The sequence below is a fragment of the Bufo bufo genome, chromosome 4 (assembly GCF_905171765.1).
Source record: "Bufo bufo chromosome 4, aBufBuf1.1, whole genome shotgun sequence".
Taxonomy (NCBI): domain Eukaryota; kingdom Metazoa; phylum Chordata; class Amphibia; order Anura; family Bufonidae; genus Bufo; species Bufo bufo.
Window position 1 is genome coordinate 212,675,186 of NC_053392.1, and position 27,927 is coordinate 212,703,112.

At 45.1% G+C, this 27,927-nt stretch overlaps 1 protein-coding gene across 1 annotated transcript; it reads left to right on the forward strand.

The window, feature by feature from the left end:
• The first annotated feature begins 205 nt into the window (after positions 1–205).
• Positions 206–24,183, forward strand: LOC120997906 (actin-like protein 6A). The gene is made up of 14 exons (XM_040428267.1): positions 206–358; positions 6,734–6,810; positions 7,131–7,305; positions 8,555–8,655; positions 8,734–8,831; positions 14,942–15,036; positions 17,085–17,191; positions 17,272–17,361; positions 17,450–17,511; positions 17,600–17,714; positions 19,212–19,292; positions 19,806–19,901; positions 21,550–21,636; positions 23,697–24,183. Exons 1-14 carry the CDS (start codon positions 334–336, stop codon positions 23,775–23,777), a joined length of 1,290 nt encoding a protein of 429 aa, XP_040284201.1. The 5' UTR covers positions 206–333; the 3' UTR covers positions 23,778–24,183.
• Positions 24,184–27,927: the final 3,744 nt, after the last annotated feature.

Genomic DNA, 27,927 nt, shown 5'->3' on the forward strand with positions numbered 1-27,927 from the left:
TGAAATCTAACTGCGCTGTCTTCTTCTTCATCTCGAAACGGAAATGGGTGCTCAGCCATCTTAGTACACCTCCTGTCCGCAGTTTACCATAGGTAATCCCGACCTTTTTCTCGGCCATAAAGGAATCGCCGTGAGTACCAATATGGAGGTCACTTCCGGTGTAGTTTCCAAGCGTCCGCACAGGCGCAGTGAGAGGAATGGGCGGGGCTGCAATGCGATTGGTTTGACGTAATTAACGTGCGGCGAGAGTGTTCCATTGTTGGCGCCTAGCGTGTTTCTAACGTTTTCTGTTGTCGTGACGCGGTACCGCGTTGTGATTGTGCAAAGCTGGAGATGAGCGGAGGAGTGTACGGTGGAGGTATGACACACGTGCACGTTCAGCTTGAGCGCAGGAAGCCATATTTACTGTAACCCTTCTACTAAGCGACACGTTTCTGTATACGGAAACGCCTGGTGTGAACGAGGGCGTGACTCCCAAAGCGGTAGAGGAGGGTTCAGTGTAGTATATTCAGGGCACCCTCAGATGGGGATTCTGCCAGTCTGCTCTCCCCACAGGGCTGTTACTATGGAGGCGGGGTATTCTATTCCCCTGCCCTCACTAAGCTGTTTATGTGCTGGGGTCACCTCAGGTGCTGTCCCCCAAGTATGGCTGCCATCGTTTGATTTGTCTTTCAGGTGCTCACAGATATCCGGATCTGCTTGCTGTCAGTGAGTTGAGCCCTCCTTGTTTACACATCCAGCGGACACAGCTTCATGGCTCCTTAGAAGGCGGCTGTGAACCTGCCTCAGCTGGATGTGATCAGGACAGTGCCGAGCGAAGGGCCATGGGCCCCGAGGACCTCAGACGCCTATTAAGTCACTAAAACAGTAACAAACAAAAATAAAAACATATAGAAATTGAATGGCATTAAAGAAAGTTGTAGAAAAATGTAGTTACTCTTCAAGCATCATTTAAAGGAGTTGTGCAGGCAGTAATAGTGATGACCTAGCCTCAGGATAGGTCATCAATATGAGATCGGCGGGGGTTCGCAGAGGAGGCGGTATTCCGTACAAGCGTTGTCTCGGAAGCGCAGTGTAATTACGAGGACTCGCACTTGAATGGAGCGAGTACTTGTAATTAGAGATGAGCGAACTTCTGTTTTAAGTTCGGCGTCTAAAGTTCGGCTTCCGGTTAGCGGAGAATCCCGATATGGATTCCGAATTCCGTTGTGGTCCGTGGTAGCGGAATCAATAATGGCCATTATTGATTCCGCTACCACGGAATTCGGAATCCATATCGGGATCCTTCGCTAACCGGAAGCCGAACTTTAGACGCCGAACTTGAAACAGAAGTTCGCTCATCTCTACTTGTAATTACACTGCAAGGGAGACAACGCGTGTTATAATGCGCCGCCTCCAGTTCAAACAACTGATGGGCAGGGTGGCGGGTGTTGGACCCCACCGATTATATATTGATGTCCTATCCTGAGGACCCCTTTAACTGTGATCAGACCTACGGCAGGTTTCCACTGGCTGATCATTGGGAACAAATGTTGCTCCATCCGGCCGCCTACATCCATCTTTTGACACCTGTGTAGGAGCTCTGAATACAACGCACAGGTAACAGGCTTGGAGTCCACGGCTGGTGGCAGTCAGGAGATACCTGCATCCATCCATCTCAGATATATGAGAAAACCTTCTTATATTCTCGAGGAGGATGCACAAGTTCTTCAAGAAGTCTGCTGAGGATCCTGGTATCTCATACGGTGATGGTAGAACTGAGGGGAATTCTCGCTGTTGAGTGCATTCTATGTGGCCGCGCTCGGACCAGTGATCTCCACCTATGCCACACTCCCTGCCTACCCTGAACCCTCTTGCAGTCCAATCTATTACCCTGTTAAAGGGGACCTTTCCCATCTCCGGACATGACTGGTTTAGTCAATAACTGTATTCCATATGAAAGTAAAATTCTGAGCATCCATTCTTATGACTCTCTGTTGTGTCATCCTTCTGTTTTTCCTACTAGTAGTTTATGGATAACTGGATAACTGGGTGTTACCAGCTCGGGAAGGGGTGCCTTTAGGCCTCTTTCACACGGGCGTCATGTTTTTTGGCCGGATAAGATGCGGGTGCGTTGCGGGAGAATGTGCGATTTTTCTGCGCGAGTGCAAAACATTGTAATGCGTTTTGCACGCGCGTGAGAAAAATTGGCATGTTTGGTACCCAAACCCGAACTTCTTCACAGAAGTTCGGGTTTGGGATCGGTGTTCTGTAGATTGTATTATTTTCCCTTATAACATGGTTATAAGGGAAAATAATAGCATTTTGAATAAGGAATGCATAGTACAATAGCGCTGGAGGGGTTAAAAAAAATAATAATAATAATTTAACTCTCCTTAATCCATTTGATCACGCAGCCCGGCATCTCTTCTTTCTTCTTTGCTGTGCACAGGAATAGGACCTTTGATGACATCACTGTGTTCATCACATGGTCCAATCACATGGTTTATCACCATGGTGAGGGAACATGTGATGTGATGTCACCACAGGTCCTTAGCCGCCAGCTCAACATTACAGAAGAAGACAGAGATCCGCAACTACGCGATCAAGTGGACTCGGTGAGTTAATTTTTTTTTATTTTTAACCCCTCCATCACTGTATTCTGAATGCTATTATTTTCCCTTCTAACCATGTTATAAGGGAAAATAATACAGATTGGGACCCCAGCCCGATTGTCACCTAGCAACGATGCGTGAAAATCGCACCGCATCTGCACTTGCTTGCGGATGCTTGCGATTTTCACGCGGCCCCATTCACTTCTATGGGGCCTGCACTGCGTGAAAAACGCAGAATATAGAATATGCTGCGATTTTCACGCAACGCACAAGTGATGCGTGAAAATCACCGCTCGTGTGCACAGCCCCATAGAAATGAATGGGTCAGGATTCAGTGCGGGTGCAATGTGTTCAACTCGCGCATCGCATCCGCGCGGAATACTCGCCCGTGTGAAAGGGGCCTTATAGTCTGGCACTGGCCAAGCAGTGCTGACCGTACCAGGACTATGCAAGGACACTGCCCTTTTGACAGTGGAAATGGTAATGCCCAGTTAGTCCTTTATTCATACATTTACAGTAGGAATAACCGAGGAATGGCACAACATAGTGTTATCCGATAAGATGCTCCATAATTGTCAGTGCATGTGGAATACAATTATGTACTAAAACAGACATGTAGGGATGAGCGTATTTCAGTGGGGATGAGTGAAGCATCCAAAGTCGATTTGCTGATCCCTAGTATTCAGTCTGGGGAACTGTGCTTCTTGTGAGAGCAGTATTTTTTCTGGAGATAAGACCACTTCTGAGACACTCGCACTCTGGGCTTCTTACACAGGTACAGTAAAGGACGCATGCTTCTCTGTGGCAGCCCTGTTATGGCTCTGCACAAAACTGGCCATGTACAGTCGTGGCCAAAAGTTTTGAGAATTAGATAAATATTGGAAATTGGAAAAGTTGCTGCTTAAGTTTTTATAATAGCAATTTGCATATACTCCAGAATGTTATGAAGAGTGATCAGATGAATTGCATAGTCCTTCTTTGCCATGAAAATTAACTTAATCCCAAAAAAAAGTTCCACTGCATTTCATTGCTGTCATTAAAGGACCTGCTGAGATCATTTCAGTAATCGTCTTGTTAACTCAGGTGAGAATGTTGACGAGCACAAGGCTGGAGATCATTATGTCAGGCTGATTGGATTAAAATGGCAAACTTGACATGTTAAAAGGAGGGTGATGCTTGAAATCATTGTTCTTCCATTGTTAACCATGGTGACCTGAAAAGAAACGCGTGCAGCCATCATTGCGTTGCATAAAAATGGCTTCACAGGCAAGGATATTGTGGCTATTAAGATTGCACCTCAATCAACAATTTATAGGATCATCAAGAACTTCAAGGAAAGAGGCTCAATTCTTGTTAAGAAGGTTTCAGGGCATCCAAGAAAGTCCAGCAAGCGCCAGGATCGTCTCCTAAAGAGGATTCAGCTGCGGGATCGGAGTGCCACCAGTGCAGAGCTTGCTCAGGAATGGCAGCAGGCAGGTGTGAGTGCATCTGCACGCACAGTGAGGAGAAGACTTTTGGAAGATGGCCTGGTGTCAAGAAGGGCAGCAAAGAAGCCACTTCTCTCCAAAAAAAACATCAGGCACAGATTGATCTTCTGCAGAAAGTATGGTGAATGGACTGCTGAGGACTGGGGCAAAGTCATATTCTCCGATGAAGCCTCTTTCCGATTGTTTGGGGCATCTGGATAAAGGCTTGTCCGGAGAAGAAAAGGTGAGCGCTACCATCAGTCCTGTGTCATGCCAACAGTAAAGCATCCTGAGACCATTCATGTGTGGGGTTGCTTCTCATCCAAGGGAGTGGGCTCACTCACAATTTTGCCCCAAAAACACAGCCATGAATAAAGAATGGTACCAAAAGACCCTCCAACAGCAACTTCTTCCAACAACAGTTTGGTGAAGAACAATGCATTTTCCAGCACGATGGAGCACCGTGCCATAAGGCAAAAGTGATAACTAAGTGGCTCGGGGACCAAAACGTTGACATTTTGGGTCCATGGCCTGGAAACTCCCCAGATCTTAATCCCATTGAGAACTTGTGGTCAATCCTCTAGAGGCGGGTGGACAAACAAAAACCCACTAATTCTGACAAACTCCAAGAAGGGATTATGAAAGAATGGGTTGCTATCAGTCAGGAATTGGCCCAGAAGTTGATTGAGAGCATGCCCAGTCGAATTGCAGAGGTCCTGAAAAAGAAGGGCCAACACTGCAAATACTGACTCTTTGCATAAATGTCATGTAATTGTCGATAAAAGCCTTTGAAACGTATGAAGTGCGTGTAATTATATTTCACTACATCACAGAAACAACTGAAACAAAGATCTAAAAGCAGTTTAGCAGCAAACTTTGTGAAAACTAATATTTGTGTCATTCTCAAAACTTTTGGCCACGACTGTACATGAACCCTTAATCACTTTCTGATGTTCATGAATGTGCTGAAAACAGAACTATAAGGGCTCATGCACACAAATGTTTTTTGCGTTCCGTATACGGGCTGTATTTTGATTCCATATACGGAAACCATTCATTTCAATGGGTCTGCAAAAGATGCAGACTGCACTCTGTGTGCTGTCCGTATCCGTTGCTCCGTTCTGTGGCCCCGCAAAAATTATGAGTCCTGTCCTATTCTTGTCCGTTTTGCAGACAAAAATAGGCATTTCTATAATGGGCCTCCTGTTCCGTTCCGCAAATTGTGGCAGGCACACAGGCAGCATCCGTTTTTTTGCTGATCCGCAATTTAAGGACCGCAAAAAACGGCACAGTCGTGTGCATGAGCCCTAAGCCAGTTGCTAATATATTATTAGTACATCAGTGGTCTCTATTGGCTCGCAGTACGCACTCTAGCTTCCTGTGCTAAGCATAGTGTTAGGGCTCATGCACACGACCGTGCCGTTTTTTGCGGTCTGCATCTTTTGCGGACCCATTGAAATGAATGGTTCCGTATACGGAATCAAAATACTGCCCGTATACGGAACGCAAAAAACGTTTGTGTGCATGAGCCCTTATTCAGTGGAGACCATGGATGGAGGCTTAGGACCAGAGCACAAGAAATGGCAGGTAGGTGCGGGTCCTATTATAAAAATAAAGAATGCTTGACATTTTTTTACCACCGATGAAAGAAATTGTATGAAGAGGCCTACATGTGACTGTGTTGTTGTTGGGATTGAATGTAACTTTCTGTGTGTGACTGTAATGATGAGATGTTAGGCTGCTTTCACACTAGCGGCAGCCTTCTCCGGCGGGTGAACTGCCTGCCCGATCCGTGCTGCCGCTAGTGCACGATTGCCGCCGGAGGTCCGCTCAGGGCCCATTGACTATAATGGGGGCGGGCCGGAGTTCCGGCGGCGCAAACACGCCGAGAGGCGGCCGGAATAAAACTACGACATGATTACAATATTAGAGCAAAAGCGGGAGTTTATTGGGAGAACTGTAAATATGAAAGGAGACTGTAGCACACTGTTGGGCCACCTCTAGCCTGGATACAAGGTGAGATACGGCTGGAGATGGAGACATTACATTTCATAGGGAATGGTGTAACTAGCACATTTCTGAATCGCCTGCATCCACCTGAAAAAAAGCGGTAATGTCATAGCCACTAGGGGTCTCACTTTCACCTAAGTTGCAAGATCCCTCCCTGGTAACAGAAGACAGCTGAGAGGAAGTGGGGCGTCTCAGAGCTAGCTGAACTGCTTCTCCACGGCTTCTGAACCTCCTGCCTTTCTAGGAGGGCTCATTCAGACAGATGGGAAATGTATGACGCCATCCTGACTAACCTCCTAGCACTATGACTAAGGTCTATTGTGGACCGAAACGTTGGCCAGTGGCTAAATGTTATTCTCTGGATGGATAAAAAAGTTCCAAAAAATCAAGAGCTTATCAAAAATAAAAATAAGCATTTAACGAAACAGCGACTTGAGTGGCGTGGTTTTCTCTTCTCCTTGCATGCACTGAGCACCACCTTCACCACAGAGGTGTGCCGTTCTCTCCTCTTCCTAATATGAGTCCAGGTACAAGTGTAGGGCTGAGAGCAGGTTAAAAGAATTGTAATATTGTCATATATGTTTGAACTTTTAGAAATGAGGAGACCGTTACATTCGTGATCAGCATCTTGTAATACTTCAGAGTATTGTTTTTTCCTTGTAGATGAGGTTGGAGCTTTGGTCTTCGATATAGGCTCCTTTTCCGTACGTGCTGGCTATGCAGGAGAGGACTGTCCTAAGGTGAGCAATTAAAGTGGTCCCGTGATGGGGGGGGGGGGGGATAGGTCACTACTGTGATTGGCTACCTCGATCTGGTCCCCACTGACAATATCCACATCCAAGGAGCCAGGACCCAGCCTCAGGGATCAAATAAGCAGGATTCCCTTTTGAAGGTCTGGTCAGGAGGGCCAGACCTTAAAAAAAAAAAAAGTGGGTAACCCATTTAGCAATGTAAAGTGTAAGAAAAAAGAAACAGCCTATCCCTTTTTTTTCTTAATTCATAAAACAATAAGTAGTTTGCTGTGTTCTTTAATCGCTTTATTCTTATGTTATGTATCCAGGTAGACTTTCCTACCACGATTGGTGTAGTACTTGACAGGGAAGATGGGAGCACACCCATGGAGACAGATGGCGATCCAAACAAAGCAAGAGGGCCAACATACTACATAGATACCAACTCACTCAGGGTACCACGGGAAAACATGGAGGCCTTCTCACCCCTCAAAAACGGAATGAGTAAGTTCTCTTCACTGGTTTCCTCTGCTAATAGAAAACTGTCAGACTTTATTTTCTCATGTCCTGGGGGGTCAGGTGCGCTGTGTTCCCAGATGGTTATAAGATATAATCAAAATTGAAAAACTTTTCAGGTAATTTGAAAATAAAAAAAGCTGGACCATAAGTGGTACATTTGTAGAAAATATACCCCGTTACCGTGTTATTTAATGCCTAGGGGGGTACCAGGCATTCAGGACTATGGGAAAGCTTAGTACGCTGACTATATCTAAGGGGTTTTCAGTAATGTCAGTATTGATGACCCATCCTTAGGCCAGGTCATCAATATATCTATGGGGGAGAGTGAATGTGACAGCTGTAGCACCAAGCACGGCCACTGCCCATGTGTGGAGCTGTGTATGTTCTGGTCAAGGCCCCTTCAGTCAGCTGATCGGTGGGGGTGCCGGGAGGTTGTCTCACCTCTAGAAAGGAGTGCACCACACATGCATCAAAATGAATGGAGGGCGCCTGTGCATGCGTGGTGCGCTCTTGTTCACTCCATTCTAGAGATACGTGTGGGCCCCACTTCTGCGACCCTCACCATCATAGCGATATGCCACCAATGTTTGAGGTGAGACAACCTCTTTAATGCAGAATAAAAGAGGCAGTCACCTGACAAATTAGCATTCACACGGGGCAGTGTAACTGTGTTTCTCTGTCTATTCTGAACTCCTTGGGTTCTACTGAACCTTAAATTACTGAGAATGTGAACAGGTACAATACGGCCGTGTGATTGAGCCATTAGTAGCACCTATTCACCTATTTTATGGGGGGGGGTGGCACTGCGCTCTTAAAGGGGTTGTCCAGGTTTAGAGCTGAACCCGGACATGCCTCCATTTTCACCCAGGCAGCCCCCCCCCCCCCTCCCCCCGATTTGAGCATCGGAGCAGTTCATGCTCCGATGCTCTCCTTTGCCCTGCATTAGATCGATCACGGCAAAGGTATTTTCAGGAGTTCCAGTGACGAACTGGGCTCTCCATGGGGCTGCCATGAAGCCCGGTGACATCACCGGCACTGATGGGCGAGGTTTAGCGCTGCCCTAGCCAGTAAAACGGCTAGGGCAGCGTTTAAGCACGCCCATCAGAGCTGGGGGTGAAAATATGGGTATGTCCGGGTTCAGCTCTGAACAACCCTTTTAAACTGTTTTACTAATGTGCATCTAACTCTAAAGCCAGTTCCAGTTGGTAATGTAATTTTTCCTTATTTTTACCAGTTGAAGATTGGGACAGCTTCCAAGCCATTTTGGACCATACCTACAAAATGCACATTAAGTCAGAAGCTAGTTTACATCCGGTTCTCATGTCCGAGGCTGCTGTGAGTAGAGGGAAAACTGAATGTCCATCGTGATTATGGCTTATGGTTTATTATTGTTTTTTTCGCTTTCCTTTTTAGTGGAATACAAGGGCCAAGAGAGAAAAACTGACAGAACTGATGTTTGAGCATTATAATATTCCAGCATTTTTCCTCTGCAAAACTGCAGTTCTCACAGCGTATCCTTTTAATAGTAGGTCTCTGAGATGGGCCACATCCACACGTTTGTATATTGCATCAGTATGTGTAAGCCATTCCCAGGAGAGGCTCCTAAATAGAAGTATATCATGGAAGGATTTATACCTATTCTGTGTTTTGGGCTGAAAATTACTGATGTAAAATGCTCACCAGAATATGCAATGGTATATGATGTTATACTCATGGTTTATGGCTATAACCCCTTATATAGATATATGGCTTCAAACCCCTTGGAATCAGTAATGAATTTCCAGTATAAGTAATGTGGTTTTCTGAATTTAAATTTACAGGAGTCTTTCATTTCAGTCCATATCCCTCTATACATTTTATAGTGTAGTTGTAGGGATATTAGGAATTACCCATGTCTATCATGGATATGGCAGAGGACTGGGATTTGTGCAGTGCTTAGGACTGGTAAATGACATTACAAAATTCCTTTTTCTTTATACACACACACACACACACACACCGCCATGGGGCCAAGGAGCAACAGCCAGTGTCTTCTCTAAGTGCAGGTCTTATACAACAGTACTCCAATAGAAGACGGTGCTCCATATTTGTAACTTTAATGTTCATTTATTTCAGCCAGATGCGCATTATGTACAGCATCTCAGGCTCATATTTAAAGCCCTTTTCCACTTCACCACCATGACGGCCCAGAGAGATTGACCCCTGACCTCTGTAGGGGCAGGAACAGAGATAGGTTAAAAGGACCCCTCCCACCACCAGGACAGAGAAAAGTCCTCTCTGGCTTTCAGGGAGGTGAAGTGGATAAGGACCTCTTTTTATTATTTTTCTGTACCTGGGTGACCGCATCAGTGGTGAATATTGCCTCCCTTGCGGGCCTTTCATCCAGGACTGCGTCCCCTGCTCTCCGGCGGACTCCGTTCCAAAGCTGACAGGGAGACGCCGGGGTCACGCTCCCTGTTGTGGGAAGCCTGCCCTGTGCTGCCGCTGGGTCGCCTACCTCCCCGTGTAGGTAGCTGACCGGAAGGACGTTTGGCGCAGGCGCACGCGTCTGACGTCACTTCCGGGCCGCCGGACGAAACCCGGAAGTGGATGTATTTTACAAAAAAAGCTCACAGGCACTTTCCTGCTGCGCTATCTGCATCACCGGATGACATGTCTGACCAGGAGAAGGAGCCGCAGCAGAAGGAGCTGACCGCTCCAGAGCACCCCTGCGTTAGTAGCCCACCTGGGCATGCCGGCAGCTTGACAGATTTGGGGCCAGTGGGGAGGGTGCCTTGGTATGACTGTTTTAATAACCACTGGTATGAGCTCCCTCCCCTGGGGTCTTCTGGTATACTGCATCTAAAGTTTATGCACCTATACTGGATCGACACAAAATTGATGGGCTGCTCTCTCACTTTAGGCCAAAATTGCTTTAAAAAAGCCCAGGAAGACCGCCAGATGCATCCAGTGCTCCGTCAGGCTTCCCGATGATTACGCTAAGAAATTTTGCAAAGATTGTATTGCCAAGTTGGTGAGAGAAGAACAACCCTCAATTATGCAGGAATTTAGATCTATGATTCAGGAGGAAGTTAAATCTTCTCTAGCCTCCCTCCGTGAGGATACCCTGGAAGCTCGCCCACCCAAACGGCCCAGAATGGCAGACATCTCCTCCTCAGACTCTGAGGATTTGGAGGGCGAGGTCTTATCCTCCAAAAAGGAGGACGACGAGTACCCCCTATCAGAGGGCGAGATCGTCGAGGACTCTAAAAAATTCTTCTTCACTCCTAGCGAGATGAGTGACCTTCTAAAGGCGGTCAGGGATACAATGGGGGTGGAGGACATCCAGCGAACCCATACAGTTCAGGAAGAGATGTTTGGGGGATTGAAGGTCAGACGCTCCCATGTTTTCATTTATGGGGAATACATTAAAGAGATGGTGATGGATGAATGGGCCCATCCAGAAAAGAAACTAGGGATTTCCAAAGAATTGAGGAACCGCCTTGTATTTGACCCGTCAGACTCTAAGATCTTTGACGAGGTTCCCAGAATTGACGTCCAGGTGGCCAAAGTTAATTAAAAAAAACTCGCTACCATTCGAGGACTCCTGTCGGTTAAAAGACACCATGGAAAGGAAGGCAGACAGTCTATTAAAAAAATCCTGGGAGGCAGCTATGTTTAGTGTTAAGACAAACATAGCCGCTACTTCAGTCGCCAGGTCTATGTACCTGTGGCTGAATGAGTTAGAAAATCATCTAATTAACAAGACGTCCAGGGAACAAATTCTAGACTCTATTCCCTTGTTAAAATCCGCCACGGGGTTCCTAGCGGACGCCTCCACCGAGACAATTAGATTCTCGGCCAAGGGCGCGGCTTTATCCAATGCTGCCTGGAGGGTACTTTGGATGAAATCTTGGTCAGGCGACATCTCTTCCAAAATGAAGCTGTGCTCTATAGCCTTCTCGGGCGAATACGTGTTCGGTCCTGTATTGGACAAGATCCTCGAAGGCTACTGATAAAAAGAAAGGGTTCCCTGAAGAGAAAACCCCTAAAAAGAAACCCTCATTTCGTAATCAATACTCCCAAAATAGCTCCTTACGTGAAAAAGGTAAATCCGGACGTTGGAGTTACCCAAGAGGGGGGTAAGGTAGAGGGTACCTCCTTAATCCCCAGAACAAGGGCGGTGAGAAACAGTGACCTCAGGATAGGGGGAAGACTATCCCAATTTTTTGCCCAGTGGCAGCAGACTTCTCCCAACCCCTGGGCGCAAAAACGTATCAAGAATGGCTACAGGATAGAGTTATCTCCCTCCCCCCCCCCCCCCCCCTCCGAATGTATTTCTGATATCTCACCACTCTTCCCCATTTTAGCAGAACCAAATTTGGGAAGGAGGTCCACAATCTTCTGGACTTAGGAGTAGTGGTTCCTGTTCCCGAGCTTCAACAGGGGCAGGGATTCTACTCCAACCTTTTCTTAGTAAAAAAAAGCCGGGGGGTTCCTTCCGCATGATTATAAATCAAGAGGTTAAACAAATTAGTAGTTTACAAAAGGTTCAAGATGGAATCCCTAAACTCTACCATTCCTTTAATTCAAAAAGACGCGTTCCTTTGTACAATCGATCTGAAGGACGCATATTATCATGTTCCTATTCACATCCAGTCTCAGAGGATCCTGCGTTTTGCATTGAAGGATCACAGGGGCTCTGTTCACCATTTCCAGTTCGTGGCTCTCCCCTTCGGGCTGGCCTCAGCCCCAAGGATTTTCACGAAACTGGTGGTAGAGATGGTCGCCTCCCTGAGGTCTCAGGGGGTGACTGTCGTTCCTTACCTAGACGACTTTTTGCTGATTTCAGACACGGTGGATCAGGCTATAGCGGATCGAAAAACCTTCTGTACCCTTCTGACAGCTCTAGGTTGGGTGATAAAACTAAAAAAGTAATCCCTAGTTCCGGATACCAGGGTAAAATTCCTAGGGGTATTGCTGGATTCGGTAAAACAGACAACCTTTCTTCCAGCAGAAAGAATTCAGAACCTTCAGACATCAATCAGGGCCTTCCTAGGACGTCGCTCCTTAATGAGAAACAATGAGCCTTTTAGGTCAAATGACAGCCTGTATGGTAGCAGTCCCCTGGTGCCAGGCCCATTACAGGGCCCTTCAGTCCTGGCTTCTAAGAAGATGGGACAAACATCTGTCCTCTCTGGACAAGAAGATCCTGATCCCCGGCCACATAAAATCTTCAGTCCGGTGGTGGCTTCAAACAAAAAATCTAAAAAAGGGCATGGTCTGGCTCAAGACCCCAGCAGTGCATTTTCAGACAGATGACAGCGTAAAAGGATGGGGCGCAAAAATATACACCGACCTCTACCAGGGAGACTGGTCTCTGAAAATTGCAGCTCAGTCCTCAAATTACAGGGAGCTCAGGGCAGTTTGGGAGACAATACGAGCAGCTGCTCCAAAACTAAAGAACCAACATATAAAAATCTATTCAGACAATGTAACGACCGTGTCCTACCTCAAGCATCAGGAGGGCACACGGTCTCAAAAACTAGAAAGTCTGTCCAGAAGAATCTTCCTTTGGGGGGAAAAAAATGTAAAATCAGTATCTGCGATTCTTCCTCAGCAAGACCACTATAGACCAGGGGGAATGGTCTCTAAGCATCGACGTCTTCAATCTAATTGTCCAGAGATAGGGCCTCCCTCTGGTAGATCTATTCGCTTCAAGGAAAAACGCAAAGGTATCAACCTTTTGCTCCCTAAACCCGAGGGACAGGTCTCTAGCGATCGACTCCTTCTCCCTGCACTGGAACTGGGATCTTGCATATGCCTTCCCTCCGTTCCCGTTAATCCCAAGGGTTCTCCAAAAAATCATCAGGGACAAGGCCAGAATAATCCTGGTTACCCCGTACTGGCCCAAGAGGAGCTGGTTCTCGATCCTAACCAACCTCTCCCCACAGGAAGCATTCATTCTTCCAAGGAGGAAAGATATCCTGATCCAGGGGCCGGTTCTCCATCCACATCCAGAAATCTTCAACCTCTCGGCTTGGATCCTGAGTCCGACCTTCTAAGACGCAGAGGTCTCTCAGAGGGTGTGATATCTACCTTGAAGGCCAGCAAAAAGAAGGTGACTAACTCCATCTATTTAAAAATCTGGAGAAGATTCTGCACCTGGTCAGGTGAAGAAACCCCAGACCAGACTAAACCAAATATACAGAGATTCTGGACTTCCTGCAAAAAGTCCTTCTACCCTTAGAGTCCAGGTCTCGGCGCTTAGCGCCTTTTTCGATTCTGAATTAGCCATAGATGGATCCAAAGATTCCCGAGGTCTGCAGCCAGACTAAGACCATCTCTCAAATCAAGGGTGCCTACCTGGGACTTAAACATTGTCCTTAGGGGACTCACAGGTCCACCTTACGAACCCTTGGACTCGGGTTCCCTAAAGCATCTTTCTCAGAAGGTGGCCTTTCTTGTAGCTATAACATCAGCAAAAAGACTGTGTGCGAGATCCAGACATTGTCAACAAGACAACCATACCTCACAATCCAGGAAGATCGAATTACCTTGAGGCTAGACACAGCGTTTTTACCAAAAGTAGTAACAGACTTCCATAGAAACCAGGAGATCGTTCTTCCCTCTTTTTGTGAGAATCTTTTAAAAATTCTGGGGAGGAACGATTCCATACCCTGGACGTCAAAAGAACAGTACTAAAATACCTAGAGGTCACTAGGGACCTAAGAAAGGTGGACAATTTACTAGTACTCTTCTGTTGTAAAAATAAAGGGAAGGCAGCTTCCCGGTCTACCATTGCCCGATGGTTAAAACAGGCTATTACAGACTGCTACAAGATCGAAGGCATCAGTTGTCCAGACGTCATTCGGGCTCACTCCACGAGAGCCATATCTTCGTCATTCGCTGAAAAGGCAGGAGCTTCCCTAGATCAGATATGCCGGGCCGCAACCTGGTCCAGTGTAAACACTTTCATTAAACATTATAGACTTGACGTATCCAGGTCTTCCGACCTGGCCTTTGGTCGCAAGGTCCTACAGGCCGTTACCCCACCCTAAGACGTATATAATCTGTTATGTCTCTCTGGGCCGTCATGGTGGTGAAGTGGAAAGCCGGAATTAGACTTACCGGTAATTCATTTTCCACGAATCCACCATGACGGCATGATATCCCACCCAAGAAATTATTATAATGACTTGGTATGAGTTAATACCAAAAAAAAAAAAGACTTTTGAGTTGTTTCACTTCTTAACCGGTGGTTGTGGCACTATAATCTGGAATTCACTGGTGAATGGTGGTGGGAGGGGTCCTTTTAACCTATCTCTGTTCCTGCCCCTACAGAGGCTGTCATGGTGGATTCGTGGAAAATGAATTACCGGTAAGTCTAATTCCGGCTTTCAAGGCTACCCATGCACACTGTGCTGCCAATGTAGAGTCACTCCCCACCAATCTGATATTGCAAGCCTAACCTGAGGTTAAGCCATCAGTATGTTGAAATTTAAAAAACAGCTTTATGTATATTAGATTGTTTTATAGCTCTTCATTTATGTAGCGATTAGGCTTTGCTAATCTAACACAGGAAACACCCTTTAAGCCTCTCTCTCTATGAAAAAAATTATTCCTTCACTCTTTGAATTAGCTTTGCCAATGGTCGATCTACGGGTCTGATTTTGGATAGTGGTTCCACACACACTACAGCCATTCCAGTACATGATGGATATGTACTTCAGCAAGGTAAAACAATCTCAGCGATGCTAAAGTGCTTTCCTCAGGCTCTGCATTTTGCCTGCAGTAGTAAATACAATAGACTGTATTATAATGATGCATTTAATGGACAAATTGTGCATGTCCAGAAATACTGCATGTAACACTGGAGCTCTACACCAGCATTATGTTGTCTAGTCCTAAACCGAGAGGAGCACCCAGCAAAAAAAATCTCTGCATCAGCCGCCCTTTTCCAGTAATGCTGTGTCTTCTGCATGGTCTGTTTGTGGGGTTTGTGTCTCATTTATTCTCCCTTATGATCAAATAGTTTGAAACGGTGGGGGAGATTTACAAAGCTATGTGCACCAGAATGTTGGCGAAAAAACTGGCATACATGCCTTGTACCACATTTATAACGTCTTGTGGACACTTGGCTCCTTGCTTATAAGGATGTGGAAATGGAGGTGAGTTTTTGCAGAAAAGCGTCGTGGTTTTGGGTCGGCACCCGTTCCGCAATTCATTTCAAAGGGGCCGCAATAGATGCGGACAGCACACCACATCTGTGGTTCCGTTCCGCGGTCCCACAAAAAAAGAGAGAGCATGTCCTAATCTTGTCTGCAGCCACGGACAATAGGCTTTTCTATCACAGGGCTAGCCATGTGCGGTCTGTATAATGTGGAACGCGCATGGGCGGTGTCTATGTTTTGCGGATCCACAATTTGCGGACCGCAAAACACTTGCAGACGTGTGAATGGACCCTAAATGAGACAATGTGTGCCTATTTTTATTGTAAGCTGGTTGATAGCGGGTGTAAAGTTAGACAAAAGTGTCTCTTAAGGGGTTTTCCAAATATTGATGACCTATCTTCAGGATAAGGTCCTCAATATCTGATCAGAAGGGGTCTGACGCCCGGCACCCCCACCCATCAGCTCAGGCAAGTGCTGTAGCCTCTTCTTCGTATACCAAGCACAAAGCTGTACATTGTATGGGGGCTATGCTTGGCATTGCTGCCTAGTCCCATTCACTTGAATAGGACTGAGCTGCACAAAGACCATGTGACATCACAGGCTGAGGAAGAGGCCAGAACACTCACCCGTGTACTGCGTCCCCTCCTAACAGTCTGACCCCCCACCCCACCCATCTGATACTGATAACCTGTGCTGAGGATAGGTCTGCAATATTCATGTCCTGGACAGCACCTTTTTAAGAGGCACAAAATCTGTCATACAGCATGAGCGACTGTAATAAATCTGGTTCATCTTTACACTACGTGGGCTACATAGAAACATAGAATGTGTCGGCAGATAAGAACCATTTGGCCCATCTAGTCTGCCCAATATACTGAATCCTATGAATAGTCCCTGGCCCTATCTTATATGAAGGATAGCCTTATGCCTATCCCATGCATGCTTAAACCCCTTCACTGTATTTGCAGCTACCACTTCTGCAGGAAGGCTATTCCATGCATCCACTACTCTCTCAGTAAAGTAATACTTCCTTATATTACTTTTAAACCTTTGCCCCTCTAATTTAAAACTGTGTCCTCTTGTGGTAGTTTTTCTTCTTTTAAATATGCTCTCCTCCTTTACCGAGTTGATTCCCTTTATGTATTTAAAAGTTTCTATCATATCCCCTCTGTCTCTTCTTTCTTCCAAGCTATACATGTTAAGGTCCTTTAACCTTTCCTGGTAAGTTTTATCCGCTAAGGGCGGCCATACACATTCAGTAGCCATCTCTCCCGACTCCTTCATGCACATTCACCGTGGCTGATTGTATGAGAGGGGAGAAAGCGGCTGCCAGACACTTCTGTCTGCAGTTTATCTCCTGGGAGAACAAAAGGATCGGGGGTCCGATCCATCGTCGGGAGCTCTCCTCACACATTACAGTGTCAGTTGAACCCACCATTCTCTGCAGGTTCTGATGACGCCTCACTAATGTTTACAGGGGTCTAGGGTTTCCACTGTCTAACTAAGACAGGATGAGTAAATCTGCCCTAGTATCTACAGGACAAGTTGTGAACACTTGACATGGGTTGTCCAATTTGGGCATTTCAATATGTCTCTTCCTCTTTTTTGTAGGCATTGTAAAATCTCCTCTGGCTGGAGATTTCATTACTATGCAGTGTAGAGAGTTATTTCAAGAGATGGGCGTGGACTTGATCCCTCCATATATGATTGCTTCAAAGGTGAGTGTTGAATACATACATAAAGGTGTAAAGTAGCAGAAGATGCTGGATGGTCAGAGCCTGTTTTTGGGCTGTTTCAGGAAGCGGTACGGGAGGGCGCCCCAGCTAATTGGAAGAGAAAAGAGAAGCTACCTCAGGTCACCCGTTCTTGGCACAATTATATGTGCAGTGTAAGTACAAGGTTACGTCTTGGGATCTTCTCTCTTTTTGTCTTATGTAACTGGTATTGATCCTTCCTTTTATCTTCTTTTTTTTCAGTCTGTAATACAGGATTTCCAAGCATCTGTTCTCCAAGTGTCAGACTCTACCTACGATGAACAGTAAGTTTATGTAAAGTCTTCACTTCAGAGAGGTTTACATAGTAATGTTGAAAGTCCTTCTGAATACTTTTGGGTCCCATTTCTGCAGGGTGGCCGCCCAGATGCCTACTGTCCACTATGAGTTTCCAAACGGTTATAACTGTGATTTTGGAGCTGAACGTCTTAAAATTCCAGAAGGATTGTTTGATCCTTCAAATGTTAAGGTCAGTCTTGTAAGCTACTACGTCTCTGGTGTCAATTATTCAGTTCAAATGACTGCAGCTACAGCCAGCAAATCGGTGCATGTGTTTAAATTTATTGAGTTCACATTGGGGCAGATTTAGGGGCATTTTGCGGAACGTAATTGCGGTCCCATTTATTTCTATGGGGCAGAACGATGTGCTGCTCGGATACGAAATTGTGGACCCGCACTTCCAGGTCCGCAATTCCGTTCCCGAAAAAAATAGAACATGTCCTATTCTTGTCCGCAATTGCGGACAAGAATAGGCATATTCTATTAGTGCCGGCAATGTGCGGTCCGCACATTGTTGCTCCAAAACAACAGCTTGTACCACCACATTTATAAACCATTTTAGGCTACTTTCACACTAGCGTTCGGGGCTCCGCTTGAGTTCCGTTTAAAGGGGCTCACAAGCGGCCCCGAACGGATCCGTCCAGCCCTAATGCATTCTGAGTGGATGCGGATCCGCTCAGAATGCATCAGTCTGGCTCCATTTGTCCTCCGCTCCGCTCAGCAGGCGGGTGTCCGCCTGGCCGTGCGGAGGCAAACGGATCCGTCCAGACTTACAATGTAAGTCAATGGGGACGGATCCGTTTGAAGTTGACACAGTATGGCTCAATTTTCAAACGGATCCGTCTCCCATTGACTTTCAATGTAAAGTTTTTTTGTTCATGGTAATGCGAACGGATCTAAGCGTTTGCATTATAGGTGCGGATCCGTCTGGGCACATACCAGACGGATCCGACCTAAACGCAGGTGTGAAAGTAGCCTTAGGCACTTTTTCTTCTGGTTTAGCGGACAGGGTAGTGTCTTCATAGGAAAGTGGGCCTAGCCTTAATATGCCAATAATTGCCACTTTTTACTAGACAGTCTAAAGATGTGCCAGATTTATCATCCAGCATCTGCCACAGTCCAGACTGTCTATACTACGCTTACACTGTCTTCGTTACTCATAAATCTGCCCCATTATGGTTAGCATGTTTGAAAAATATATACTGACATTATACTGCAGATACAGGACTTTTTTGCCTGGAAGACTCCTTTAAAAGGGTTTTCTGAAATGTTAATACTCATGACCTATCCTCTGTATAGATCATCAGTATCTGATCGGTGAGGGTCCCTTCACTTGAGACCCCTGCCGATCAGCTGTTTCAGCTGCAGCATCTTTTCTTTTATCTGTATGTTGTGCAATTCCTCTATTATCCCTACTAGAAGTTTATTAATAAAGGTTCACTGGGTGTGTCCCTGCGCAGTCTGACACTGTCCAATCCGTGCTGCCAGTGTGAGACTGTAAAGAGCCCCCCCCCCCCCCCCCCCCCCCTCAAACTGGTAACCTCCAGTACCTTTATTCGTAATCTTCTAGCAGGAATGATAAGCCACAGGTCCTCCTTAAATGGTTCAAATAATTTGATTTCTGCATTAACTCTATGAATATCGCTTACTCATGTGACATATTCTAAAGAGATGTTTTTGTCCCCAGGGTTTGTCTGGTAATACTATGCTTGGTGTCAGCCATGTTGTGACTACAAGTGTTGGAATGTGTGATATTGATATTAGGCCGGTAAGTATAGAAGTGGCTTATTAATAAAGCTAATGCTAACGACACATAGAAACATAGAATGTGTCGGCAGAAAAGAACCCTTTGGCCCATCTAGTCTGCCCAATATACTAAATACTATGGATAGCCCCTGGCCCTATCTTATATGAAGGATAGCCTTATGCCTATCCCATGCATGCTTAAACTCCTTCACTGTATTTGCAGCTACCACTTCTGCAGAAAGGCTATTCCATGCATCCACTACTCTCTCAGTAAAGTAATACTTCCTGATATTACTTTTAAACCTTTGCCCCTCTAAAATATAGAATTTCTAGCTGGTAATATGCACCTGTTTGTTTTTATTCTGTATAAAGCTACATTGATTGATATTGACGCTAGTGTGATCGATCTTTAAGATCAGTTTAATGTGGATTACTGTTCCACTGTCTGTTGAAAGCTCGCACAATACAGGGCCCATGGCTTACCAGGCATGGTTTGGTTGTCGTCCTCCTTGTGACTTATTTCATCTCCTCACAGGGATTATATGGCAGTGTGATTGTTGCTGGAGGCAATACCTTGGTACAAGGCTTTACAGATAGGCTGACGCGAGAACTCTCACAGAAGACTCCACCGGTACGTGTCTCATGTCCTTCAGTGCCATTAGTGATTCTGATCGTTCTCCCAGGTTTGTGGAAGAAAACCTTTCTAAGGGTACTTTTAGACTTGCGGCAGAGTGATCCGGCAGGCAGTTCCGTCGCTGGAACTGCCTGCCGGATCCGTCAAAACGTAAGCCAAGTGATGGCATTTGTAAGACTGATCAGGATCCCGATCCGTCTTACAAATGCATTGAAATGCTGGATCCGTCTTTCCGGTGTCACCTGGAAAAACGGATCCGGCATTTATATATTTTTTTTTCACCTTTATTTCGGTCTGCGCATGCGCAGACCAGAAGGGCGGATCCGGCATTGCGGTATTTTGAATGCCGGATCCGGCACGAATACATTCCTATGGAGAAAAAAATGCTGGATCTGGCATTCAGGCAAGTGTTGAGTTTTTTGGGCCAGAGATAAAACTGTAGCATGCTGCGGTTTTATCTCCATCCTGATCAGTCAAAAAGACTGAACTGAAGACACATCCTGATGCATCCTGAACGGATTGCTCTCCATTCAGAATGCATGGGGATATGCCTGAACAGTTCTTTTCTGGCATTGAGCCCCTAGGACGGAACTCTATGCCGGAAAATAAAAACGCTAGTGTGAAAGTACCCTGAAATGTAGACTTTTTGAGGGGTTCTTAACCCTTTCAGCCCTGGAGGTTTTATCGTTTTTGTGTTTGTTTTTCACTCCCTGCCTTTCTGGGGTCATAACTTTTTTTCGCCATATTCTGACACCCTATAATTTTTTTGTAGTTATGTCTGGAACTGTGTGAGGGCTCATTTTTTGCAGAGCGATCTGTTCTTTTCACTGATGCCATTTTGGGGTGTGTACGACTTTTTGATCACTTTTTTAATTAAATTTTTGTGGGAGGAGAAGCGACCAAAAGCGGCTAATTGACCATTTGGACTTTTTTGACATTTTGACTATTTTTTACCTAGTCACTGACATTAGCCACTGGTGTCTGCTGCATGAAACAGCAGTCACTCGTGAGCGGGGGCCTTCTTTATAGTCCTGGCTAGCGCCGTTATGGGTTTTACAGTTAATGAAATGGCAGCATGCATGGTTCCGAGTCCCGACATTGTAATATAGACTTTAAGGGATTGGCTTCTTCTTGGTTAATATTGATCGATGTGTTTGTAAGTTGACTATATGGTACTCGCTGATATAGCCTTTTCTATATTTCATAAGTTATTCCCCCTTGTTTACCGAGTCTGTGCTGTCTACAGAGGTCAGTCTGTAAAATGGCTGCTGATGGAGAGTCATGTGACCAGGGATATCGCCTCCATGTGACGTCTCCTCCTTTCGGATACACCGCACCTGCACAGTTAGGAGTTTAGGCCAGTTGCAGTGAGTTTGAATGGAGGAGGCTGAGTGATGTTGGGTCACATTAACCTCCATTGCAGATCAGCAGAACACAAACCCCGGCTGTGTGCATGCTGCCATTTTCTTTTTCACGTCAGTAGAAATGTCCTATCCTTGTCCACAAAACAGACAAGAATAGGACATGTCCTAGGTCGTCTTCATGAGCCCTAGTTGTTCCTTTATTTCACTGCTGTTAAGGGTAAAGCATTGCAGTTCCATTTTTTGGCATTATCTATCTCAATAATCTCATTTTTCCTCTTCAGAGCATGAGATTAAAGTTGATAGCCAATAACACAACAGTGGAGCGAAGGTTTAGTTCCTGGATTGGAGGGTCTATCCTCGCCTCTCTGGTAAGTGAACAGTAGTTATATAGATGAATGGCAGTTTATGAAAACTCTGGATAGAACAGGGCTCGGCAACCTCCGGCACTTTAGCTGTTGTGAAACTACAACTCCCAGTATGCAAACTTGCTAGGCTGTTCTTAGGACTCCCAAAGAAGGGAGTGGAGCATGCAGGGAGTTGGAGTCTCACAATAGCTGGAGTGACAGAGGTTGCTTTTCCTTGGCAAAGAACAGAGAAAATGTATATTTGAAACTTGCTCAGTGAGAAGTCGCCAAAAGAGGAGGATTTATGATGTAGGGCTGCAGCTAACTATTATTTTAGCAATCGAGTTTTATTTTTACGATTAATCGAGTACTCTAATAAAAACTCATCAGACCCCCTGCCATCAGTCCCCAACACCCTTCATTCCTGCCCAAGTGCATCAGTTTCCCCTTCCCAGTGCCATCAGCTCTCCCCCACCCCAGTGCCATCGTCTCTCCTCCCCTTGTGCCATCTCTCCCCTAAATCCGGGCCACACTTCAGTTAAACCACGGACGCACGGTCCGTGAAAGCCCAGCCTGCCCTCCTCTGGACACCCAGAGTGCACAGCGTAATTGGTTGCTATGACAATGTGCACTCCAGGCGCCCGGCCTTAGTCGCGCCCCCACCCCTTCGGTGTCACCAGCTTACGTTTCCAGCAGAGGCACCGCCGACTCTCCATCGTTCCGCGCTGCTCTAGGCCTGACGTCACACAGCGCGTCAGGTCACGGCATGCGTACGTCAGGAGGTCAGTGCAGCGTGGGACCATGGACGTGCTGTGGAGTGTCCAGAGGCCCCCTGCTGGAAAGGTGAGTATTCCGAGCGTATTGCGGGCCAGCGGGAGACCACGGAGCGGGAGTAATAGCAAGCAATTCACTCCCGCTTCGTGGTCACGTGACACAAATGAATCCTCGATACAAAAAATTTGCATCAAGGATTTTTTTTGTGTCGAATTACTCGATTTAATGGAGTACTCGTTGCAGCCCTATTATGATGTACCTTGTTCAATGAACAAATACATTTTATCTTTGGCGTCTTGCAGGGTGTTAATGGTAATACAACTGCTGGTCTAGGGTAATGAATTGCTGAATGCCAACATACCTGATGGACTGTGGTAGTTAAAGATTTATTAAGACAGATAAATATTCGCATCCTGGTGCTGTCTGAGGGTAGAAAGGACAGCACTTGGATTAAAGGGGTTCTGCAGTTTGTATCCTCTGGATAGATCATCAGCATCTGATTGGCGGGGGTCCGACACCCGGGACCCCCGCCGATCAGCTGGAGCTTGTTTGGAATAGCCCTAAGAAAACCATGAGCTCATGTGACATTTTCTTTGTAATAAAGAACTGTGTTGTTCTTCTGTTAATCCTACCAGAAGGTAATGACTAAATTGACAGCTGGGTGTTATCGGTTGGGAGGTGTCCGCATATACCCTGCCACCGTTCAGACTGTGTAGGAGGAGCACACTACTTTGACAAGTGGCATAGTAACAATTTTGGTGTACTAATAAATATTTAGGAGGAATAACAGAGGAACAAAGCAGCATTATGAGGAAAGATGCTCCAGAATTGTTACCTCATGGTGAATTTAAGTATTTACTGAAACAGGCATGTCAGGAGAGCTGATGGGTCATCTTTAATGCCTGGTGTTGAATGGGCTTCTCACTTCCAAGCCTCAGGTTTTGTCCTCCTGTGAGTGACGCCAGCCTCTCAGGCCTTTATCAGAGATGATAGCTACACTATTGACTATATGAGTGCTCTGCCCGATCACTATAGAAGTCATGCCAGACCACTGTGCCACCTTACCATGCATGCATATCTCCCAGGCTGACATTCCTGAAAGCTATGAATGATGAACACTGGGTCTGCCACTTGAGAAGTATTAGTCCGTTTGCTTCTAGCAGCTTATGTATAAAAATTCTTACCTAGGACCAAAAAACATGGAATACTCAGGCCAATGGCAAATTCTTAATGAATTAGAGGCATGGGATACACAAAATGCTGTAAATGTCACAGGGATGCACCCTCATTCCAAATTGTCTTTCTTGCAGGGGACATTCCAGCAGATGTGGATTTCTAAACAGGAATATGAAGAAGGAGGGAAACAGTGCGTGGAAAGAAAATGCCCCTAGTGTCTCAGACCACTGCCGTGTCTTGTGCCCTTTTCTGAAATAGCTTTAGCGCACTCAGGAAACCAACGGACTTCTTTTCTAGTTATCAGCCTCCTGTAGATTTTTTGACTCCTCAATAGAAATCTGGGTAGCGAGCATTTGCATCCAATGCATCTGTTTCCAAGCAATAACCTCCCGTTTTATAACCCATGGAGCTTCCCTTTTCACAGAGACTCCTTCGTAATTGCAGTTTTCGGCAGTGTGATGTACAGGACGAACATCAGGATCAACACATGAGATTTGTTAGAAACTGCTCCTTTTTTTGTAACATATTTAAGAAAAACGTGCCACAGTTTTTTGTTTTTTTTATATATTTCGTTTTGTTTTTTTTGAGCAAACTAATGAATGGTTCAGTATTAAAGGTACTGCCTAAACACACAACTTTTGTCTCTTGTTTTCATATTGCAATACCTTCCAAAAAATGGCTTCTCAGACAACCAAAGACTCCATTCAGCAGCACAGTACAGAGATACGAGAGGCACCAGGTCCTCCGTGGTCTGACCTAGCCTTACAGCCCCTTTTGGAGTCTAGAAGAGGTAGAGAAGCCATCGTTCTGACAGCACCTTTGCTCTGTCCTGTTTTTGACGATCTTCACCGCAGCCTCCTCTTCTGGTCTCTTGAGTGTGTGTTTTGTGCGGACAGTTAGTAGGGAAGTTTAATCATTAGAGGGGAGTGCTGACCTCCCAGATATGAGAGTGTGCACCCAGAGGTCGAATAACCTATTAGTGACCCTGTTATATAGCATTCAGTAGAATTCTGTGTACTGGGTCATGCCCTCCAGCAAATCTATTCTGAATACAGTGGACGCTTGATCTATACTTTTGCTGTACACTAATCTACTAACCAATGTAAAAAAAAACTAATTGGCTTTGATTTTATCTGGCAGACGTCATAGAATAACTAAAATCCACATTCGATACACTTGAGCCGTACATATGTCTCTCCTGACTCCTACGTGCACAGTTGATTTGGCTGACATTCGCGTGGCTGCGGTTTATTGCTGCAAGTGTTTATTGCTACAGAAAGGTTCTAGTCTAAATTCTCTTGTAGTATATATTGAGGGTAGCGCCTCTTTTAGACTGAGCAACGCCCATCTACCAGCAACGCCCTGAATATTGTAGGCTTAAGTAAGTCCAAAGAGAGGCAGTATATTCAGTGTTAGGGAGCCATCTGCGGAAGCCACCTTGACGCCTGGTAGATGGGCCCCAACACATGTTTGAGCAAATATGTGCGCTAAGAGCTTCCATTAATTAATTTATAGTCGGTATTGTACCACTTTTATTTAGAATGACCCCCATTTCATAGTCTCTCTACGGATAGTGATGCCATCGGCAAGCCTGCTGATCCTCCTAGGGTCCTCAGGCTGGTAAGCCGCCTCCTTGATCAAGCAAACTATTGGGTGGGGTTTGCACCTTAAAATAGTTTGTGTGTTCACTGATTCCCTGGTAGAGGTTCTCTAACTTTGTTTTCTGGCAAAAAAGTCTATTTATTTATATTTTAGGGCAAGGATGCCATTAAAGTGGAGGACCTTCACAGAAGAATAAAAATGTGCCATAAGCAGGAAATTACTGGCGGCATCTTTTATACAAAAAGGAGCTATGTACAGATAAAATAGTAACATAAAAAGACTGAGGGTGCAAATGAAAAAGATCTGGTACTTCTAACATTTTTAAGAGGAAGTGTCCCTTTAATGATGAAGATTCTACTCAGTAGGACAAAACCTCAAAGTGGATGCCCCTGTGGCCAGAATCTCTAAGAAATCATCGCTATCCTTTGAAGACATGGGTTTGCTACGAGATCCCATGGATGGAAAAAATGCTAATCTATCCTGAAAAGATTATGGGAGTTCTGTACAGCCATGTTGATGCCTAGTATTGCTGCAGGACACTATCCCTATGGCTATATCAATTAGAACAGCATCTGGTCTCGGGCTCATTGAGAAAGGATATATTATCCTCCCTTTCTGTGTTAAAGCAGGCCTCTAATTTTATTGCAGATGCTTCTTCCAATCTAGTAAAGCTTTCGTCACTATCCGCAGCCCTGTCGAATTCGGCTTGTAGAGCGGTCTGGTTAAGATCATGGTCAGTTGACGCATCTAAAAACAGGTTGTGCGGAATACCCTGTGAAGGTGATAGATTTGAACAGTTTTAGATATACTAGACAAGGCTTCAGATAGGGAAAAAAAGTGTTCCCAACAGAGTTGGGAAGATGTAAACCTGGCCAAAAGAAAAAGGAAAATTGTTCCGGTTGGCAGTCCACAAAAGGCAAGGCAAAGGGTTTACTGTTTAACCCAGACAAGTCGACTAGACAGTCAAATCAGTAACGCCAGATGCCATGTAGGGAGGGGACTAAAAAGATTTGTATCCGTGTGGGAGGAAGTGTCTACTTCCCGTTGGATTCTAGATGTTATACATCAGGGGTACAGACTAGAATTCAGCTCTCCTCCTCCAGAAAAAAATCTCTAGTTTTCTTAGTTAAAAAAATAAGTGGATCCTACAGAGCCATATTCTAAAATCCTTAAGCAAACATATCTTATAAGAAATTCAAAATGGAAACTGTCAGATCAATTAAAACTGACACAGGATTGCTTACATGGTAACCCTGTATCTGGTAGATGTGTACTATCATGTACCGATGCAAAAAGATTAAAACATTTTGAGAATTGCTCTGTACATAAACAGTTGCCTTTTACAACTTCAATTTCAGATATTACCTATCGGTCTCTCTTCCGCACAAAGGATTTTTACAAAAATACTAGAAGTCTCAAGTTTTCTACATCTGAAAAGTACAATTTTCCCCTACCTGGATATTTTTTTTTAATAGCAGTCCAGACAGAGAACCACCTCAGGACCTAGCTACAGGCAGTTAAGGAAACCCTGGATTCCTTAGGCTAGATGGTAAACTGGGAGAAGTCAGATCTACTTCCAAGCAAAAAGTAATCCTGGAGATCAAATTGGATTCCCAACTCATTACATCTTTTCTTCCGGAACAAAAGAAATGGAGCCTGGTCCATGAAATATCGACCTTTTGTCAATCTCCAAAGGTATCAATCAGAGGCATTATGACGATCCTAGGTCTGATAACTTCTACGATACTAGCAGTAAGTTGGGCTCAGACACGTCAGTACATTACAAATTTTCCTATTAAACTCGTGGGACAAAAGTCAGTTTTCTCTAGACAAGAGAGTGAAAGTACCCTTTCAGGTGTAGAATTCACTGAACTAGTGGCTGATTCAGAAGAATATAAATCAAGGAGTATACACTGTGGAAGATGTTGTATGCTCCAATTTTCAAATAAAAAATTTGTGAAATAAATCAAGGAGTATAATGGCACCAACTGAACCAGGTGGTGATTACAACAGATGCAAGCGGAACAGGATTGGGAACTTACTGCGATCAGCAGATGGTACAAGGAACCTGGGGATTAGATCTCCTCCAATCATGCTCCAATGTAAAAGAGCTTACAGCAGTTCTAGAAGTCCTCAAGGCTTTTCTTCTAAACATCCAGTCTCAGAACATAAAGATCCTTTCGGACAACAGAACTATGGTGGCCTATATCAATAAGTGGGGAGGAACAAGGAGCAAAATTTTAAATCTGATTGTGGCCTCAGAAAAAACACCTACTGTCAATATTTGCAGTTTTATGTTTTTATATCTGTCGTGTGATTCTATATATTTTGATGCCACTCTGTAATTGTCTGGACCGGTAGGAGCAAATATACCTTTGATTGGATTCAAACTAGCATCCTCCTGCTTGCAAAAGTAGTGGTAACAAGGTTTCCTGGACGGGACACTAGAGCCTCATGGAATAAATTCCTGACATGTCAGACATATTGGCACCGGTGCACAGTAGACATCCAGAAGTGTTTCAGATGGACTACCAAAAGATGAAGAATACATACCATATGCTATAACTCATCTTTGGTACAACTCTCCTACTAATTATTGTAATAATTGCATTCAGTATAATGTGGGCATCGTAAGGCGTCCCAACATTTTTCCCCTGACAGCCAGCATAATTGGTATCAGAATGATAAGCCTGATGCATGCGTTAGTAAAACATGTCGGGGCCCAATATCTATTCGTGTGGACGGGAAGACCTGTTTTGTTAA